Source organism: Armigeres subalbatus, chromosome 1 (genome assembly GCF_024139115.2).
Source record: "Armigeres subalbatus isolate Guangzhou_Male chromosome 1, GZ_Asu_2, whole genome shotgun sequence".
In the NCBI taxonomy this organism is placed as follows: Eukaryota; Metazoa; Arthropoda; class Insecta; order Diptera; family Culicidae; genus Armigeres; species Armigeres subalbatus.
In genome coordinates this window covers 143,218,254-143,239,605 of record NC_085139.1, presented here as the reverse complement: position 1 = coordinate 143,239,605, position 21,352 = coordinate 143,218,254, and the positions used below count along the sequence as shown (strand labels likewise).

Sequence of the window (21,352 nt, the reverse complement as noted above, 5' to 3'; positions counted from 1 at the left end):
ACAGACTAATTCGTGCGACGCTGGATGAGTCCAAATCGAACATCAGAATATCTGGTGACAGTGGCGTAGCCAGGAAATGGGTCGGGGGGGGGGGGGGGGGGGGGGGTTTCTGAACATTCTTTTAATTCGAGAAGGTTCGAAAAAAAAATTCTTCTAAAAATGTTGCCTCTGGGGGGGGGGGTTATGTCCAAAACCACCCCCGTGGCTACGCCACTGTCTGGTGAGACATCCAATTCGTTCGTGACGTTAGATGGATTGAAGCAGGGAGAAGTGGGAGGTAAATTGCTCCTCCATAAACATCTGTTGTGGAAGAAACGGAATTATCATCAACAAGTTGTATAGACTCTTTGGTTTTGCAGATAACATCGACATCGTTAGTGTAGATCGCAAAGCAGTGGAAGAGGCTTCCGTGGGGCTTTCAAAACGGGAGATTGAAACAATAGAACTGATCAAAAACTCTGCCAAACCTGTGTAAATCGGCTTGTGAGTGACCAGCCGTTTGGGAAAAGGTCTCGGCGACCACGACAGGACAGAAGCACGTCTTACCTTCACTGCTGATTGATGCGAAAGAGGGCGAGTGTTGTTGGGGGAGCTAGGCGAAGCCTACTGCGATTGATTCAAATGTACCTTAGCACACGTAGTTAACTATGCTGCCAGATGACTCCCACACATCCCCCTCTCTCACAAAAAAAAAATCGACGCTGAAGATTTTTTTTTTGCTAGTTATAATTATTTATTAGGTTGCGAAAAAAACATTACAATTCTGTTTGATATTATTAATTTTCAATGGCGTTGATGTAGTCTCTCAAATACACTGGTTTTCTTTTTGTTCGAATCGGACGTTCAGACACAACGTTTCCTTTTTCACGTTGCGTTCTCTTTACCAACGGAGCAAATATTTCCGGATCAGCACTACCACGGTTATGATCAACTGTTTGGCTTATCCCGTCTTCGTTCCTCCAATTAAAAACTCGCTTGGTCTGTGACACGTGCCTTTTAATGATCTGACCGCTTTCGTCACACAAAACAAGCATTCCATTTTCTTCTTTCGTCACTGTGTACTTTCGAGGGTCAAACCGTGATTCCGCTTTCATCCGAGGCTGACGTTCTACAACAACGGTGTCCCCTGGTCTGATTCGACATTGTCGAGCCCCTCGTTTCGCATCTTCTCGTTGCTTAGGCCTCTGTTTTCGACTTCAGATCTTTAGCATTAAGCAGGTTATCATCGAAATTAACCTTTCCACGGCATAGAAGCGGTAGTCTACGCCTTATTTTCCGACCCGTCATCACCTCTTCCGGTGGTACTCCGGTAACGGAGTGAGTAGCTGCGTTATACGCTTGGACGGCTGCACTTAGTTCATCTTCATAGGGTGTTCCACTAGCAGAAGCGGCACTCATTGCTTTATTCACCAACTTCATGCAACTCTCAGCCAACCCGTTCTGTTGGGGATATAACGGCGTGGAGAAAGTTGCATTGATGCCACGCTCTGAGCAGTACATCTTATATTCATCTCCGTTAAATGGAGGCCCATTATCCGATTTTATAGTCTGAGGATAGCCTTCCTTTTCAAAAATTTCGTCCAAGATTTTTCGGGTATGCGCGAAACTTGTCGATCTCACGGGCTTAGCGATAACGTATCGTGAACGATAGTCCACTAAAACTAGAATAGAAACTCCGCCAAATTTGTTATAGGGACCATTGAAATCTATGCCAATGGTCTCCCATACAGTTTGTGGGGCAAACACACGAGTCATGGGTGTTGGCCATTCGGGCCTTCCGTTAGTTGCACAAACACCACAAGATGTTACCCAAGCTTCAGCGTCCTTCGTCATTCCAGGCCACCATACACGTTCTCTGAGAATATTCTTAACCTTTGCAGTCGATGGATGGCCTGAATGAGCTACCGCCAAAGTTTCCTGTCGGATACTCTCAGGTATGACCGCCCAACCCGTTTTAATCAACAGTCCTTCTCGTGTGGTTAAATCATTCCCTAGCACCTGAAACTGCTTCAAGTGCTTCGGCCAAACGCCCGTTTCCACGGCATCTATTACCTCGGTAAGCTGTTTATCTTTGACAGTGGCGTCTGCAATGTCCTTCTCGGTTAAAAATTCGATTCTGTTCACTTCCAGGGAAGCAAGCTCCCAAGGGCTAACGCCGTCTTCGAACGGGTCATCCACGCCTTCATACAGCCGCGAAGAAGGATCAGCTATATTTTCACGTCCTCTTACATACTGTACGTCAAAACTATAAGGGCTGAGTCTAAGTGCCCATCCATCTGCCCTGTTCAACGCTCGCTTAGAATCCTCTCTTGACCTGTTCAGTATAAATGTAAAACCTTGTGCATCGGTACGGAGCGTAAAGGGACGTCCTAATAGATAGTAGGCAAAATGCTCTACCGCCCATACAGCAGCAAGAGCTTCGCGCTGGTTCTGCGGATATTTTTTTCAGTCGTCGTTAAGGCCTTTGACGCGAAACTTATAACACGTGGGGGATTCCTGTTGTCTTCCTGGACGAGAACGGCGCCGAGAGCCTGCGGAGATGCGTCCGTATAAACGATGGTTCTATTTTGGTCCGAAAAATATCCTAGAGAAGTTGTGCAATGAACAATTTGGTCCTTCAGCTTTTCAAAGGCTTTCGAATGCTCCTGACTCCAATTCCAACCGTTCGAGCTGTTCGTGAGTGCCCACAGCAGGTTTGCTATGTCGGCAAAGCCTCGGATGTATGGGCTTACAAAGGAAGCTAGTCCCAGGAAGCTTCGTAGCTCGGATACGGTGTTCGGTTGTCGAAACCTACGTATATCCTTTACCTTATCCTCGTCGATATTAAACCCCTTTTCATCGAGTTCGTGCCCAAGCCATCTTATACGCTTTTTATCGAATTCACATTTCGCAGAGTTCAACGTCAAATGATTTGCTCTAAGAATCCTCAACACACGAGCTACAGTTCCGCGAAGTTGATCAAAGTTATCAGCAAACATAAGGATGTCGTCAATATACACTATGACGTTCTCCTCTCCTAAGAGTAGTCTTGACATCTCCCGCTGGAAGATTTCCGGGGCGCAGATCACTCCGAACATCAGGCGCGTGAATCGAAACATGCCATTTTCAGTCAAGAAAGTGGTGAGGTCCCTGGATTGTTCGTGGAGCTCCAAATGGTAAAACGCATTGGACAAATCACGCTTCGTAAAGTACTTTGCCCCGTGGAGTTTGGTTCTCATTTCGTCCAATGATGGTAAGCGATAGTACTCTCTTTTGATTGCACGGTTCGGTGCCTTCATGTTAACGACAAGTCGGAAATCGTTTTTTCCTTTAGCCACTGCCGACATGCCGCTGATCCAGTCAGGGGCCGATGTCACACGTTCGATGATCCCTTGATTTTCCATCTCTGAAAGCCGAGCTCTTGCGCTCTCTTTGTACGCTGCTGGTACATTGTAATACGCATTTTTTGCCGGAGTTACGGATGGATCAACACTGAATTTAACCCGAACTCCTGGAACTTTGGGGAACGTTTTTTCGCAGCTATTGACGCTTAGATCAACTTTAAGCAGCCTTAAGTCGCTAGCCGTGGAGCGGCCTAACAGCGAACGGGATCCTTGATCAACGACATAAAACACCGCTAGTATCGAAGGCTTGCTGTGTCCTACTACCTCAATTACAGCTTTAAAAGCACCCTTTACAGAGATGGGTTTTGCAGAGGCATACGAGCAAATGCCACCATCATTTGTCATTTTAATGGGCTCCAGCATAGCGCTTCCTGACAGAAATTCACGTTTGAGGTTTATCCAGTCATCTCCACCTATCGTGTTGACATCCGCCCCGGAATCAATCATAAAACGAATCGGTTTTGACTTTCCTACATGACAATGTATTAAAGTGTCTGCCAACGAAATTGCGTTTATTTCCTGGAAGACGAAGGCAATAAAAGCAGTTTAAGTAAGGAAATAACTATAGTTTATTTGACGGCTACACGATAGACAAAAATACATTGTTATTCATTTGATCACGTTTTTACCTTTTCGTCGTTTTCATCCATTCTCCAGCCTGGTGAATTATCCCGCTCCGCGCGTAACTGGTTGGCAATTTTCCTTCGACATACTATAGCAAAATGTCCCCGTTCACCGCAAGTGTTGCAGTTAACGTTGATTGCCGGGCATGATCCGAATTTGTGAAAAAGACGGTTACACTTAGGGCACCGTGATCGACGTCCCATTCCTCGTTTCCTGCGTTCGACCATCGCGCGTCTTTTCGAGTCGATCCACCTATCATCCGCTTCTTCGTTCTTTCGCTTCCGTTGCTGTGATTTTCCAGGTGCTCGGACATGATGCTGGGCTACTGCGAATGCTTGATTGGGATCCGATTGTGCCGTTTCAGCAGTGTATGCCTCCTCGCGGGTAGCAGATTGTTCAACGAAAAGGGTCTCATAACCAAAAGTTCGTGCAGTTTTTACCAAATCTTTGTTCCGCATTCCTTTCAATAGTTGCGCCCGTACGAACCGGTCCTGATCTTCGCTACTATAACCGCATAGACGAACTTTTTCCAGTATTCCAGCTGTCTTCAGTCTGACGAGGCACCGTGTTAGATCCCCACATTGGTTGATTGGAACCCACGGCTTGCACTAGTTGGTCCAGAGTGGCTTGCATTTATTCGGCTCCGTAACGCTTCACGGCAAATGAGCCTTCCAAATAAACGAAAGATAAAAAAAAAAGTGGCTTGCATTTGTTTTATTTGGTGAGAGTAGTCCTTATTTCCGACGATATTGACTGCTTTTACTTCATCGGCCGCCTCAGCAGTTGATTCCTCAACGTTGTCGTATACACCGCCGAAGCCAGAGCTGTCGTCGCTATCTCCACCACTGTAATCATCTTGTCTTTCTTCCTGTCCTTCGATATCTGACTCGTCAGCCCACATGTCGTCGATAAGATAATCGTTATATTCCGAGATATCCTTGTAACCGGGCGCACGTACATACTTTCCTCCAGACATTTTGGTTACTTGCAATTTGAATCTGTATTGAGCTGAACTGATACAATTCGAAATCTGTAAGTAATGTTTGGCAATAACGAGGTGCACTATCAGTTTAAGGACCATTGGTGTTCAAGAATTGAAGTCTGATAACAGTATATGTATTAATAAGAATAAACCGTTCAAATTTTCCCATACTCCAAATTTCTATTACCATTATAAAATAACTTTGTAAACCGACATAAAGACATGCCTAACCTAAAATCGTGTCTGAACCAAATCAGTCTTTTATTACATCACTGCTTTGCGCGGTCGTCTCGATCCGCTACCTAGTTAATTTAACGTGGTCGTCTCGAGCCGCTTCCAAACCACCGTTCTAAAAAAAATGTATAATCGCGGTCGTCCCGATCCGCTACCACATACAAATACCCATAAGTAATAAACGCGGTCGTCTCGATCCGCTGCCTAACTTCCGTCGCGGTCGTTTCGAGCCGCTACCTACCTTCCGTCGCGGTCATCTCGATCCGCTGCCAATTATTATAATGGTTATCTCCAACCACTGCCTGCTACTAATCAAACATTTACAGGTCCTGACTGTTCCTCAGCTCTAATATTCACTTCCGGTTTCCGATTCCACAATTACTTATACTTTTTTTTCTATCACACATGTCTCGACTAGCAAAGTAATGCGGAAAGTTCTATTCACTCTCAGACATTCCATTAAAGAGAAAAAGGAACAAATCACATGTACTGAACAACTGATGTAGAAATAATTGAAGCAAACTTCTGTATATTTGACCGTCTGGCAGGATCGCCATTGTGTAAATCGGCTTGTGAGTGACCAGCCGTTTGGGAAAAGGTCTCGGCGACCACGACAGGACAGAAGCACGTCTTACCTTCACTGCTGCTTGATGCGAAAGAGGGCGAGTGTTGTTGGGGGAGCTAGGCGAAGCCTACTGCGATTGATTCAAATGTACCTTAGTACACGTAGTTAACTATGCTGCCAGATGACTCCCACACAAAACCTAAGTATCTGGTGGCTGGCAGAGAACAGGCCCAGTAGACACCGCACCCCGAGCAGGAGCTATGATGACAGAAACAAAAAATATTACCAAAAATTAATATGCAAAATACTTTAGCATAACATGTCTAGGTATTTTAATACCAATTGAATAATAATTTGTGATGCATTTGGTATTGTAATAACAGAATATGTTATGCCTAAGTATTGTGCATATAAATCCTTGGTATTATTTTTTAGTATGCAAGGCTATTTTATATCAGAGTAAGGTATCAATAACAGAATGAGGTATTATTGAGTTAATCTCTCCTGCTCGGGGTACTTGCTGGCTGTGTGCAATCGAGGAAGATGCGCGAGCGGTCAGGGTGCACGGAGTGTGAAATCATCATAGGTATAGATTAGGACAAAGTCTGCAATGTTGGGGGCTTAACCTTCAAATGGAAGCTTAGGGTAAAAAGAAACAAAAGAAAAATTGATCTACGACAACTCTGGGAAATGACGTTTAGAAGTAGCCCCGACACATTTTATGAAAAAAGTGCATTTTTTGTAAGTAGCATCGAAAAAAATGGTATATCGGAAAAAAATTCGATAAAACCCATCCATTTTATACTTTTTACATTTAACCCGCAAGTAGGCCCCACCAAAGCGACCGTGTGCCGCTCAAAGCGCACCAGCCCAAATCCTGGTGTTAGGTGGGACGCTAAACAGCCCTGACACGACGGCCCTACGACGAGACAGGAGGTTTGCGCAGGCCCAATAAGCCGCCTGGAAAACCAATAATTACGAACAATATAAGAGATAATGCGACTCGATATAATCGGCACAGACCTAGGCCACGAATAAAGGATCACGATAGGAAGCTTGGAACATGGAACTGCTAGTCGCTAGGTTCCGCAGGTTGCGACAGGATGATCTACGATGAATTACATCCCCGCAACTTCGTCGTCGTGGCGCTGCAGGAAATTTGCAGGACAGGACAGAAAGTGTGGAAAAGCGGGCATCGAGCGGCTACCTTCTACCAAAGCTATGGCACCACCAACGAGCTGGGAACCGACTTCATAGTGCTGGGTAAGATGCGCCAACGCGTGATTGGGTGGCAGAAAATCAACGCAAGGATGTGCAAGCTGAGGATTAAAGGCCGTTTCTTCAACTATAGCATCATCAACGTGCACTGCCCACACGAAGGGAGACCCAACGACGAGAAAGAAGCGTTCTACGCACAGCTGGAGCAGACATACGATGGATGCCCACTGCAGGACGTCAAAATCGTCATCGGTGACATGAACGCACAGGTAGGAAGGGAGGAAATGTATAGACCGGTCATCGGACCAGAACCGAAGGACCTTCTTTCCCCGTAAAAACATCCACAAGGCTACATAGAGACCACCTAACCAAGAAACGGAAAACCAAATCGACTACGTTCTAATCGACGGCAAATTCTTCTCCGACATCACGAACTTCCGCACTTACCGCAGTGCGAATATTGAATCCGACCACTACCTCGTTGCAGTATGCCTGCGCTCAAAACTCTCGACGGTGTACAACACGCGTCGAAGTTGGGCGCCGCGGCTTAATATTGGGCGGCTACAAGACGGTAGACTAGCCCAAGAATACTCGCATCAGTTGGAAGTGGCACTCCCAACGGAAGAGCAGCTAGGCGCAGCATCTCTTGAAGATTGCTAGAGAGATATTCGATCCGCCATTGGTAGCACCGCAACCGCTGCACTTGGCACAGTGCCCCCGGATCAGAGAAACGACTGGTATGACGGCGAATGCGAGCAGTTAGTAGAAGAGAAGAATGCAGCATGGGCGAGATTGCTGCAACAACGCACGAGGGTGAACGAGGCACGATATAAACAGGCGCGGAACAGACAAAACTCGATTTGCCGGATGAAAAAGCGTCAGCAGGAAGATCGAGACCGTGAAGAGACGGAGCAACTGCACCGCGCTAATAACACACGAAAGTTCTATGAGAAGCTGAAACGTTCACGTAAGAGCCACGTGCCACAGCCTGAAACGGGAACCTTCTTACGAACTAGCGTGAGGTGATCCAAAGGTGGCGGCAGCACTACGAAGAACACCTGAATGGCGATGTGGCAGACGAAGATGGCGGTATGGTGATGGACCTGGGGGAACGCGCGCAGGACATAATTCTACCGGCTCCGGATCTCCAGGAAATCCAGGAGGAGATTGGCCGGCTGAAGAACAACAAAGCCCCTGGGGTTGACCAACTACCAGGAGAGCTATTTAAACACGGTGGTGAGGCACTGACTAGAGCGCTGCACTGGGTCATTACCAAGATTTGGGAGAAGGAATTTTTGCCGCAGGAGTGGATGGAAGGTTTCGTGTGTCCCATCTAAAAAAAGGGGGAGATAAGCTGGATTGTAGCAACTACCGCGCAATCACATTGCTGAACGCCGCCTACAAGGTACTCTCCCAAATTTAATGCCGTCGACTAACACAAATTGCAAGGGAATTCGTGGGGCAGTACCAGGCGGGTTTTATGGGCGAACGCTCCACCACGGATCAAGAATTAGCCAATTACTGCAGAAATGCCGCGAATACAACGTGCCCACACATCATCTATTCATCGACTTCAAAGCCGCATATGATACAATCGATCGGGACCAGCTATGGCAGCTAATGCACGAACACGGATTTCCGGATAAACTGACACGGTTGATCAAAGCGACGATGGATCGGGTGATATGCGTAGTTCGAGTTTCAGGGGCATTCTCGAGTCCCTTAGAAACCCGCAGAGGGTTACGGCAAGGTGATGGTCTTTCGTGTCTGCTATTCAACATTGCTTTTGAAGGGCTTATACGAAGAGAAGGGATTAACACGAGTAGTACAATTTTCAAAAAGTCCGTCCAGCTATTTGGCTTCGCTGACGACATAGATATCATGGCACGTAACTTTGATAAGATGGAGGAAGCCTACATCAGACTGAAGAGGGAAGCCAAGCGGATCGCACTAGTCATCAACACGTCGAAGACGAAGTACATGATAGGAAGAGGTTCAAAAGAAGACAATGTGAGCCACCCACCGCGAGTTGGCATCGGTGGTGACGAAATCGAGGAGGCTGAAGAATTTGTGTACTTGGGCTCACAGGTGACTGCCGAAAATGATACCAGCAGTGAAATTCGGAGACGCATAGTGGCTGGAAATCGTACATGCTTTGGACTTCGCAAGACGCTCCGATCGAATAGAGTTCGCCGCCGTGCCATACTGACAATCTACAAAACGCTCATTAGACCGGTAGTCCTCTACGGACACGAGACCTGGACGATGCTCGTGGAGGACCAACGCGCACTCGGAATTTTCGAAAGGAAAGTGCTGCGTACCATCTATGGTGGGGTGCAGATGGCGGACGGTACGTGGAGGAGGCGAATGAACCACGAGTTGTATCAGCTGTTGGAAGAACCATCCATCGTTCACACCGCGAAAATCGGAAGACTGCGGTGGGCCGGGCACGTAGCCAGAATGTCGGATAATAACCCGGTGAAATGGTTCTCGACAACGATCCGACGGGCACAAGAAGGCGAGGTGCGCAGCGGGCAAGGTGGATCGATCAGGTGGAAGATGACTTGCGGACCCTCCGTAGACTGCGTGGTTGGCGACGTGTAGCCATTAGAGTGGGGCGCAGTTGTATGGAAAAACGCAAACTTCGTCCGATCAAGTGAGATCAAGGTTTTTCTGAATAGTTTTGGGACCCCAATCAACTGTGCAAAATATGGCCTCGATTGGTTGTAACCTCGCATGCCGCATCGCGTTTTAAATTTACATGGAGATTAGTATGGGAAAACGTACTTTTTTACATTTTTGCTCTTTGCGGCTTCAATTTATCATCAATCACGTGACTCAATACGTTAGCATCTAGTCTGGAAGATGCCGAAACACTTTGCCGAAGAAGGTACATAGCTGGAAGGTCTACAAAAAATGTTATTACGTTTCGAAAATTGATTGTATAAACCATATGCAAGAAATCAATGTTTCTGCCAGCACTACCGGACAACTTATGGTTCTTGAAGGGCAAAACCCATCTTCCTTCTCGTCGGATTTTTTTCTTTGTGAAATAATTCCGGATAGCTCCCATTAGCTCTAAAGCTCTATAAGATCAATAATTTTGAAATAACACTCAATTAAATTATTGGTCTACGTAGTACGGCAGTGCTGGCAGAATGAATGATTTTTTGCATATGGTTTGAATACTCAATGTTCTAAGCGTTATAACTTTTTTCGTGGACGTTCCAGCAACGTGCCTTCTTCAGCAAAGTTTTTCGGCATCCTTTGGGTTATACTTTAACGCAATGTGCCACTTGGCTTACAATGAACTGAAGCCTCTAGTAATAGAAATGCAAAAATATACGTTCTACCATACTAATTTCCATACAAACTTCAAACGCGATGCGGAAAGCGAGGAAGCAACCAATCGGTCCCAAATTCTGCACAGTTGTTCAGGACTCAGAATGGCTTCGAAAAACCATTGATTTGAAAAAATGACCATGACGCCCCACTCTAGTAGCCATGGACCGAGCCGAATGGAGAAGACTCTTATATGCCGCACAGGCCACTTCGGCCTTAGTCTAAATAAATGAACATTTAACCTCTGGCCTATACTTTAAGACATTGATACGGCATATTTAAGATCCATATATTTTTCACTGATGCTTTAAATGCCCTAATGCAGTATAATAAAGGAAAATCAATCTGGTAGTGAAGAAATATTAAATTTTAAGAACAAGATTGCCCCCTATAAATAATGTTATACGCCAATGCATTCATGTAATATTTTAAATTGAAATATATAAACATGCATATAAATTAACCCAAATTGTACAAACTAAAATGTGAATACATGAAACGATGCAATTTGCCACCTTTAGTAATTTGCCTTCAACATGTCGAGTCTGTTTATAAGAAAATATGAAACAAAGCAATAATCTAGCAGTAAATCTTTCAGAATGCTCTTCAAAAGCAACTACACTTCATGCGATAACTTACAAATGCATTCGAAGTTAAATAGCTATTTGAAAATATAACTAGTTGTGCCAGACATGAACTTTTGGTTAAACTAAGCTAATGTAAGATGGATAAACCTACTTTTTAAGTGATTTTTTGACATTTTCCACTCGAAATATTAGTGCTATAGTAGTCATGAGTGCGTGACTAACAAGTTCTATCGCTATCATGATTGAATCCGCACTACGAAACATGACACGAGCAGCCGAGGTGTTGATTTTCGACCTGAAACACTCGTCATTATTTTTTGGAATTGAATGTGTCAAATTGATGATTTTTAAATCCATGGCGTGACTAACATTTCCCATTCGGTCGCATGATAATTGAGATTATTGACGTCTTTCGTGATCAACGGATTGTAGAATTAAAACAAAACATTTCAACGGGCCGTCAAGGTTCAGCGAACTATCGGATTGATTATTAACAGTAACCTGGAACATAGCTACAATAGCAGACACAACAGGGCATAAAACTGGCCAGCGCGCCGACTGGCCGAGAAAAATGCAGCCACCGCGTCGTTTGTCGCCACGCTTCTAGTAGCCTGGTCGGTAGGTTGCTTAAAAACCCATCAAACACCGATGCTATGCGGGAGAAATGTTGTGTGTGATGAACCGCATACCTCACACATAGTTTTATAACACCGCACCGGTTTGTAGGGTCGTGTTTGTTTATCTCGGTTTGCTTTTTAACCTGATTTTCTTAACTTTCCTTGCCTACAACACCTCTTCGAGAAAACAGCCCTGTCAAAGCAAACGGCATGTGGCTCGCCACACATAGATCCCTCTCGTTAAAATGCCTCCCATTATGAACGCTTTATTCCTATTCTACATTGCTTTATTGTCCTTTTTGTACACTCGGCACTTCAAAGTGCTGGTTGATGTTTGGCGGCATTCATTGAGGAGACACGGTGTGTATCCTTGAACCATATGGAGAAGCCACTCATTAAGAACCAACGTGCCGCTGGACGAAATTAGGTATCAATGCACACAGTACTTGTCAAAATAAACTATTAAAAATGTGGCCTGAGCAGGGTTGCCTATTTTGAGTACTTCTTGTTAATTTTCAATAACTGTTTTTTAGTATAATTAATAATGAAAATGTGGATTTCAATGGAAAGTGTGGATTTCAATGGATCATATAACAACTCACACAAAAACAAGGAATTGAAGGGCAAAATGATTAAAAAAAATTTAAGCATAAAACGTTTTATTTGTAATTCATCAGATACCGATGACTATTTACTATCTCGTTGCTCGACATATGTAAAAAATAATTCATAAATTCGTGAGTCTATGTTTTTGAATATTGGTTCATAACTTTAATTCAATGTGTTACGATTTATTCTATTGGCATTGAGAAATGAATAAAAATCCGTGCACGGGAATTGAACTCGGTTCTTTTAAGTGAGAGCTCTTCTTGCCATCTCTCTATGATCTGTCCGTAATTCTTGAGAGCAGAGTAAAGAAAGTTGTAAAAGTAAAACTATTTTATGGAAGAAGAAGTATTGGAGAATACGTTGGATATTATTATTGATGCTATGAATCGGTGTCAGGTTCTATGATTGAATGCCTTTTGGCCGAATGCTGTTTAACCGAACGACCCGTTTGCCCGAATAGTTTAAAAACAATTTTTAGATTACGAAATGTGTAGTTAGAATTGCAAAGTGTGAAGTGAGCAGTGAGGAATACGAAATTTATCACTTCTCAATTCACATAAGAAAAGATAAATCGATATTGAGAATTGAGGAGTGAGAAGTGACTAGTAAAAATGTTAGAAGTAATAAAGTGGAAGTGAGAAGTAAAAAATGAAAATGCGAAGCGAAAAATTAAAATAAGAAGTGAGAAATAAGTAAGTAATTAAAGTTTAAAAGTCCGAAGTAAAACCTTCTTTAGTTATGCGGTAAGATGCGCGGTTACAAAGCAAGATCATGCTAGGGTTTGTTTCCAGGTCCGGTCTAAGATTTTTCCAACTTTCCTGGGCATAAAGGCCTTATAAAAGCCTCATTGTATATATGAATGCAAAAATGTTAACTAGGCTTAGTACCTTCGCAGTTAATAACTGTAAAGTGCTGAAAATAGCTATAAAGCATTCGCTGATTTTCATACGAAATAGTCATGTATAAGGATCAAAATCTCGATTTCCAACTATTAGATCAAGGACCTACAACCCCTCCACTCCACTTATACGTTACGCAACGGTGGACGATTTGTCGAACCATGATCCAGAGGCCAGTATTTTTGACAGATTGACGAAAGTAGTAGGCCAGGACCTGCATGAAGTGTCTTGTGGTGTTCTTTAGTAACAATGAGCTCAGTCAGCCGATGCTTGGCTGGAAGTACGATCGGATGCTTTTTATTGATAGGTACAAATATGAGCGTTGTGCAACCGGCCGCCGAGACGAATTATGCCATCCACTAATTCTGGACACAGGAACCGAAGCTTCGATCTACGATCCACCTCTCCAGTGGCGGACAGTTGTCGAACTTCCTTCCCGAAATGCTCGTGCTGTATTATTCGGACCAAAGCGAGTAGGGTTCGGTCAATTTCGACAACCGTCAGCGGACCAATCAGACAATCTTGACGACTCTTGTGACGAATGCAGTTCTCCCAGAACCTACGAATGAGTGCACTGATTCGCAGCAATGAAGGAAGATTGGAATAGCGATAAACTAGATCGTTTTCAACGCCATCTTCAACAGTGGGCAACACAACAATCTTTCTGTACCAAGCCATGGTGGTCCATGCCAGAGCTGCTGGATTGTCCTTGGAGGGAACATGGTTCCAGACAGCGTGTGTGGTCAGATATTTGATTTCAGCAACCCGATTGGCTACAAACGTCTTCCATGTTGACGCAAGCCAGTTGCAGCAAGCCAGTCCAAGACAATGGAGGATGACAAATACGTCGTGGCAGAAATCTCGGTGCAATCCATGGCATGAACCAGCAGTTTAGACAGTAGATGAGCCGCACATAGCTCAAGTCGTGGGATGGACTTCGTGTCCACTGGAGCGACCTTCGACTTTGACATGAGAAGTCGACCTGTGCAAGATCCGGCAGAGGATATGGAGCGAAGAAATAAGCAGGCACCATAAGCTGCTTCTGATGCATCACTGAAGCCGTGGACTTCCAAACGTGCATAGCCTGGACTAAGGACATGACGGAGAATCCGTAAGTGTACGAGAGCGGTGAGTTTCTGCTGAATACCGTGCCATGCTCTAACTATAATCAATGGCACTGGAGTGTCCCAGTCTAGTTGAAGTATCCATGGAATATGGAATAGTAGGACCGATGAGTCCTAGCGGGTCAAACAAACTGCTGATTTGTGAAAGTAAGCTATCCCTCTTCGTAAGCGTGGAGTACTGTTTCCACTTCGGTTGCTTAAAGAAGAGAAAATGGATAGCTGGTTCCCAGCGTAGTCCAAGCGTGGTAGCGGAAGATTCGTGATCCAAATCGAGCAGCGTTTCAGTCTCACGGTATTCCGGCGGAATGGCATCCAACACAGTTTGGTCGTTGAATGACCATTGTCGAATCGGAAGACCTGCTCGTAGAGCATAGTATCTACTGTCAAATTTCTGTCGCTCACCTTTCAAATCCAAATCCTTCGTAGACAATGCCTACATCTTGACAGCCACCTGATGAAACTCGTCGTACAAACGCTCCAGCTTCTATGCCCAAGCCTCTACCTGTTCCTTCTGGATTTCTTCCTTTTTGAAGCTTTTCACGTAATTCTCCAACAGCGCTACGGAATCCACTACATTTTGCTTTTCTGTTGCCACTCATCCATGATCTTCGCTTCTGAAGACATTTTTTTATCACCAGTGCCGATTCACCCACTGAATTTTACATTTCTTCTTGCGTTGCATTGTGGACAATGCTTTCCAATAAACTCTAGAGTAGAGTGGGGCAAGAGTGCGCGTGGGGTAAGAGTACGTTTTCGATTTTTTGAAGTAATAAAAAAAGATAAACTAGCAGCACTGCATCAGTTTGACAGGTATTCTGGCCAACTATTATCATGTGTAATTGTAAACGATTTGAATAAACAACAAGGGATACATGGAGTTAGATAACTTTTTGGTCATTTTGCTAAAAATAATTGTGTTTCCGCAACTATTATTTTATTACCATATATACGTTCAATCAGATGAACATTATACCATTTCGATAATCTATTGTATAGAGTATTTTATGGTGCAGAACACCAATCTGGTTGGTTTTCCAAGAAGTTAAAACCATTATCTGAATAAATTTTGGAGCTGTGGGGTAAAAGTACGCAGGTACGGGTGGGGCAAGAGTACGCATGTGAATCTTCAAGTTCTGATGTCAAACCCGTATCTCCCACCGAAATATGACTACTTCTAAAGCGTAAAGATCCTTAACTAAGAAAAAGGGGACAAAAATCGTAAATTATCACAAGTTTTAAGGATAAGGTGAAGTAATTTAGTGTTAGTAAGGGCTTAGCGAACAAAGCACTGAAGTGAAATAATGAAATTATATTAGGACTTGTTGTACACCAAACGTAGTCCGAAAACACAATTTAATCTAACTGATAATTTCATTTAATCAAAAGAAACAGCTGGGAAGGGTTGCGAGATGTTTGGCGATCCATACAATTTTTAGATAATTCATACCAAAATGTGTAAGATAGGGAGAAGGGTAATGAAATGGCCGAATTTTACGTTACGTAATTGGTGGACTTTCTTTAAGAAAAATTATTTTGTTTACGCCACGCGAAACCTGATATATTTTGAACTCTGCAGTTTTTTGTATATAAAAAAACAATGGTTTTCGTATGAAAGATCCCATTTCTTGGAAGAGTTACGTAATCTTAAAACATTCCCTACTTTCATTAAACATCCATTAAATGTTATTAATTCTTATTTGTTGTAATATATACTTGAAGCACATGATTAGATAAATGCGTACTCCTACCCCACTCGATGCGCACTCTTACCCCACCGGTGGGGTAATAGTGCGTTTTTGACGTGTCTTGCAATAAGGCTTCAACTAAAACGAATATCAATAATTTTAATATTTTTTCCGCTGGGTAACATATAGGAAGAGTATATGAATCATCGACATTGATTTGATATACAGAAGCTTGATTCATAAGGGCCACACGATCGATTAAAAACTAAGTGCGTACTCTTGCCCCACTCTACTCTAATCAAATATCACAAAAACTAAATCAATCCAAGACACTAATCACTGGTTCACCACAATGCCATACAGAGAGTTATTATACTTGTTATAATATCGGTACTTTGGGAAATTCACATCAGCGATAATAAAATCACGTAATCACGACGGTTTACGCTATTCTAATCTGGTTTTTAATGATTGGTACATATATACATAAACGTATTGAAAACTTTTACCTACAAGGTGGGCAAAGTGTGGCTTTAAGTTTGTAATTAGGAATTTCATTTGATACATATTGTATAATTTTAATGTAAAGTTTTAAACAGATGTTTTAGTGGAAAATACTAGATGGAGAAGTAAACTTGTGAAAAGATGTCATAGTGGAAAATACTAGACGTGCAGGAAGTTAATTTGAGCAAGTTCGTCATCTGGTTGACATCCCCCGAGCCCCCACAAATCTTATGTACCAAAACTAACCTTTTTTGTACATTTTGGGGCCCCCACATACCGTTGGCCCCGGGACCCCCTTCCGGCTAAATCCGGCCCTGGTAGAGAGTAATGAGAAGTGAAGGAGGAAGAAGAAAGTGAAGGAGGAAGAAAAAATAAGTAAGAGGAAGAAGTATGGAAAAAAGAAAAGAAAACAGGAATAAAAAAGAAGGAAGATGAAATAAGGAAGAAGAAGAAAAAAGTTGGAAGAAAAAAGACGGCGGAAGAAGGAATGAGGGTTGATTTATCATTTTTAATCACTATGGACTTCTGCTTACTTCCAAATTCCTCACTACTTACTTCTCGCTTTCGTTTTCTCCCTTCTTACTTTACATTATTTTATTCTCATTTCTTACTTTGTTACTACTAAAACTACGTTACTTATTCCTAATTTTCAACTCCAACAACTTCTTTTTCCTCATCCCTTATCTCTCATTTCTCACATTATTCACTTTTCACTTCGCACTTCCTTTTTTTCTTTCCGATTCTTTGTCTACATACATGGCTATACACATAGACAATGAACATGAAAGAATTAATTTTGGCTGTTACGTCCTTTTCAAATGTTCGCCTAGACTTCTTCTCGCTTCTCACTTCTTATTTCAAACTACTCACTTCTTACTTCGCATTTCTCACTTCTTCCTACGAACTCATTTCTTATTCCTAATTTTATACTTCTCACTTCTTATCTTCTTTTCACTACTCACTTATCACTTCTGAATTCTCACTTTGCACTCCTTGCATCTTCCTTTCTACTTATAACATCTTCCTTTTTAATTCACACTGCACACTTCGGGATTTGGCAATCTCAAGTCCTTACAGACCTATCATAGGTATGTCAGCTAAAGACTCTTGGAACGCTTTCGGAAATGATCACCCTAACAGGATTTTGAAAAACGCCTCGGTCGATTCAGGGTTTCGAACACCTTTCTGAAAATATAAAATAAACAAAAATATATCTCCAAGTTCGGAAGACATTAGAAAGTAAAATGGTTGGTACGCCACCTATGCGATCATGGATAGTAGGCAGCGCCACTATAAAAGTGTGATACCGCCTTTTGACCGTTGTTTGTTCAATCATTTATTAACTCCTTTAAAGCACATTGCTTCGAAACAAACCATACAAATAGTCATTATTGTCTGTGAATATGTAAACATGGTCCTCGTTTTCACCAAGTCAACCTATGGTGCGAGCATTCCTCCGTGAGTAAATATATAATTAGCATCCATTAATGAACGCTTTTGAAATCTCTTTCAAAGTAACAATTTCCAAAAAGGCTAGCAGCGTATGCGGTGGTCATAAACATGTAAATAAAAAATATTGTAATAAGGGTTTTTTCCTTACTAATGGTACCTACTTAAACCTAAAATAACGGAGCGTATAAAGTATATTTTGAATTCTACATTTAAAAAAATCTAAAAGATTCTGTTGCACGGATTTTTATTCTTAGAACACTCGAAGAGAGGCAGACCTATTTGAAAAAAAAACCAATTCCTCCATCCTTATTATTTATCAATCAACTCCAATTGAATTAGTAGCTTTTTAGGAAATGGTGCGTATCAACATATAGATTTCATAGAATGCGCGGAGGCTGCGTAACTGCTATTTAATAAGGTATTAATTATGGTTTTCTAAAGCAGCGAAATCTAATCAACTGGCAAAACTGGGTTTGCAGCTTAGAATAGATATATTCACTAGAAACAAATGAAAGAGGAGTTTTATTTTCTTAGAAGTGGTGTTTTTAATTTGTTCCTTATTTATTACTCATTATAAAAAGTGATTAATTATTGCGAAGATTAATTATGGCTATGTTCTATGTATATGCAATATTTAAGCATATCTTGATAAAGAGAAAACATATGAAATGTAATTAAACTAAGCAAGTATTAGCTTTCAGAATTGCACAACTTAGTAGTTTTAAAGTACCGTTACTTTGTTTTTCGGCTTTATTGGTTAACTCTGCTCGAAGGAGGTAATGCAATACTATCACTTATCAGATTTCATAACGCAACTTGATATCATTTGTTTCATATTACTTTGGTATTACTGTTTTATTTCATATTCAGGGAATCGTTGTTATTTACCCTTCAGCATTTTATATTTTTTCAACAGCAAAAATATTTATAGATCAAGAGCCATAGCGCCCTATTGAAAGTTCAAAATTCAACAACAAATATGAGATTGGGTGATTTACCCGAAAAAGAAAGTGGACAAAGGCAGCCTCTCTTTCAGACACACATTGTTTTTAAAAATCATACGTCTCTTGTATTTATGTTGTTTAGCGGCCATGGCTTATCGCCTCAACGCTTGGAGAATATTTCCATCCAAAAATTTAAACTAAATTGAATGGAACGAACAGCCTACCTTCAACAAACCGGCAGCGTGTTTTGAGGATATAAACGACCACCCGGCATTCTGCTCCGTAGCTTCAGGACCATGGCTTCAACGCCTCACAGGAATTTCATGATCAAACGGACTTTCAAGATCGCGTAACACGCGTCTTCGACAGCTTGGAGTGCATTTCTTCCCGCCTGGCCATCATACCGGTGAACGATGAAGCCGGCAATTCCAAGCTTGAAGCCAAACATAGAAAGGGTTTCGATATCCAATATAAAACAAAAGTGTTGACGCAACAAACACAACACTCATACTTGAGACCATGGGGCGCGATGCGCTTGAAGGCTTCCTTGCCGCCAGTAATTGTGTTTGTCTACACTTGTTTTGCCCCGGATAGCAAATAACAATCTCCGCATGTGTCTGGCTCGGGCACCATTGATAGGAAATACCTTTCTATACAAGAACAAGGGGCAGTGGTCCATGTGGTGAGTCAAGATGGTGTTAGATAGATGTTTGCTGACTAGCCTTCTTGAAGTACCGCTAAACACGATTCATTTTATAAACGTTTTGCATTTTGTATCACAAGACTGACAACGGTTGCATGTATTGCTGTGAATAATTCTTTTGTATTAGAAATCTAACTACGCTAGTTAGGCTAATCGTCATGATGATTGAATAGATAACTAGCACATTTTTTGTTACGATTCTGAAAGCACATATCCATAGCTGAAGTAGTTATACATAGACTAAGTCTGCGACTCCTATCAAATTGAAATGAAAATATCATAAAATAAAATAAAATTTAAGAAAAATTGTTCTAGCCAACTTTACGACTTTTGCCAACAAAGTAACATAGCGAAAATGTATGTACTCTACTAGGATTTATTGTAAATGAAAGCTATATATCGATAACACCGGAAAACTCCTACATAAGCGATGTGTTGTCTAAGCTTAATAAGTACCAACAATATTCACAAATGTTTTAGATCAATTCAATCAACAAGCTCAACATGCGCATACAGACATCTTCTCAATTCGTCGAGCTGGGTCGTGCTCAATATCGATATCAAGCCCGTACCGTGCCTTTCCCTTCAGCAATACTCAGGATAAACGCCTACAGTGGGCGCCACGAGCAGCGCAACAGGCCAAGAAGCTTGCCGCAAACGTATAAAATCTGCAGAACATGTCTAAACGATGACTCCGTTTGCCGCCGTCACAACATCAGGGAGAGATGAAATATGTAAGCAGCTATCTAATTTATTACACTATTAAATTAATTGGAATTATATCAACTGTTTTTGATCGCACGAACCTACCTTTTTCTCAGATTCTGTTTTTCTCGGTCTTCGCAGTTGAAACGAACAGAAGAAGAAAAATTAAGATTCATTCACCCAGAGATAATAATGTCTATCTCACCGTGAAATAGGAAATTATGATAAAACTCTTGACAATATAAGTCAAGCGGGATTGATACCTATCCTATTAAAAATAGCAAAAAGCAAATTATAAATGTCAAAAACATCAATGTTAAAATATTATCATTCACATCTTTTCTATTTCATGCTACGGAAACTAGATCAGCTTCATCACTTGAAAAGTAATATTTGTGAGGTTTGTCATCAAGATACTCTTTGTCAGGCAATATAGTATGTAGTCTGAATATGCTTTAATTGTTTTTGAAGTGAAGTTATAGCCTTTCGGTACACCTTGGTGTATAAGAGAGCAACACACGGAACATGGAGCAATCATTAATATTACGAATGCTTCTCATCTCTAGGTGATCCAGAATGATCGGTTGATCTTTCTAAGGATCATCAACATGATGACCATCATTTATTATAGACGGAATATTTGCAACTCTTATTTTTTTTCAACATAATTTCTGAAAAGTACAATACGATCACGAAAGATAATGTTATTCTAGTATGTAACTTTGGCTCATCGCTCAAATTAATTAATAATTCAGCGAAAATACATCGTTTTGCAGAGAGATGTTTATCACCTGCTTCTTCAAAAAAAAAGTGTGTCAAGCATATTTCATATACATTACGCTCGATTCATGCACAACTAAAAAAATGCAATAAACTTGCGTGAAAAATCACTTTGACTTAGTTTTCAACAGCCACTTAAGCAGACAGGCTGTGCAAAAGTTTTTTTTTCTTCTGCCCAATAAAACAGTTTCCTGAATGGGCTTACTTATTTTCGCAGATCAGATGAACGGAGAACCATCTCATTTTAGCATTCATATTAAATTCATAATATTCAATAGTATAGCGACATGGTGCACCAAAACTTTTGACATGGTACTTCGTCTGTGTTTTCTTTATTGGGGTACACTTTACGATTCCGAAAAATCAAAAAGAAATGTCACGAAAATATGATAGAG

At 41.8% G+C, this 21,352-nt stretch overlaps 1 protein-coding gene across 1 annotated transcript; it reads right to left on the bottom strand.

Moving 5' to 3' along the window:
- Positions 1 to 1,176: 1,176 nt before the first annotated feature.
- LOC134206594 (uncharacterized protein K02A2.6-like) lies at positions 1,177 to 4,983 on the bottom strand. The gene is made up of 4 exons (XM_062682315.1): positions 4,771 to 4,983; positions 4,013 to 4,615; positions 2,663 to 3,902; positions 1,177 to 2,207 (listed from the first exon to the last, which is right to left on the bottom strand). Exons 1-4 carry the CDS (start codon positions 4,981 to 4,983, stop codon positions 1,177 to 1,179), a joined length of 3,087 nt encoding a protein of 1,028 aa, XP_062538299.1.
- Positions 4,984 to 21,352: the final 16,369 nt, after the last annotated feature.

Coding starts and splice junctions, on each gene's coding strand:
- LOC134206594 (XM_062682315.1), bottom strand. CDS start 4,983: ATGTCTGGAGGAAAGTATGTACGTGCGCCCGGTTACAAGGATATCTCG. Junction 4,616..4,770: donor CTGCTGAGGCGGCCGATGAA/GTAAAAGCAGTC, acceptor TGGACCAACTAG/TGCAAGCCGTGGGTTCCAAT. Junction 2,208..2,662: donor ACTCACGAACAGCTCGAACG/GTTGGAATTGGA, acceptor GTGAAAATATAG/CTGATCCTTCTTCGCGGCTG.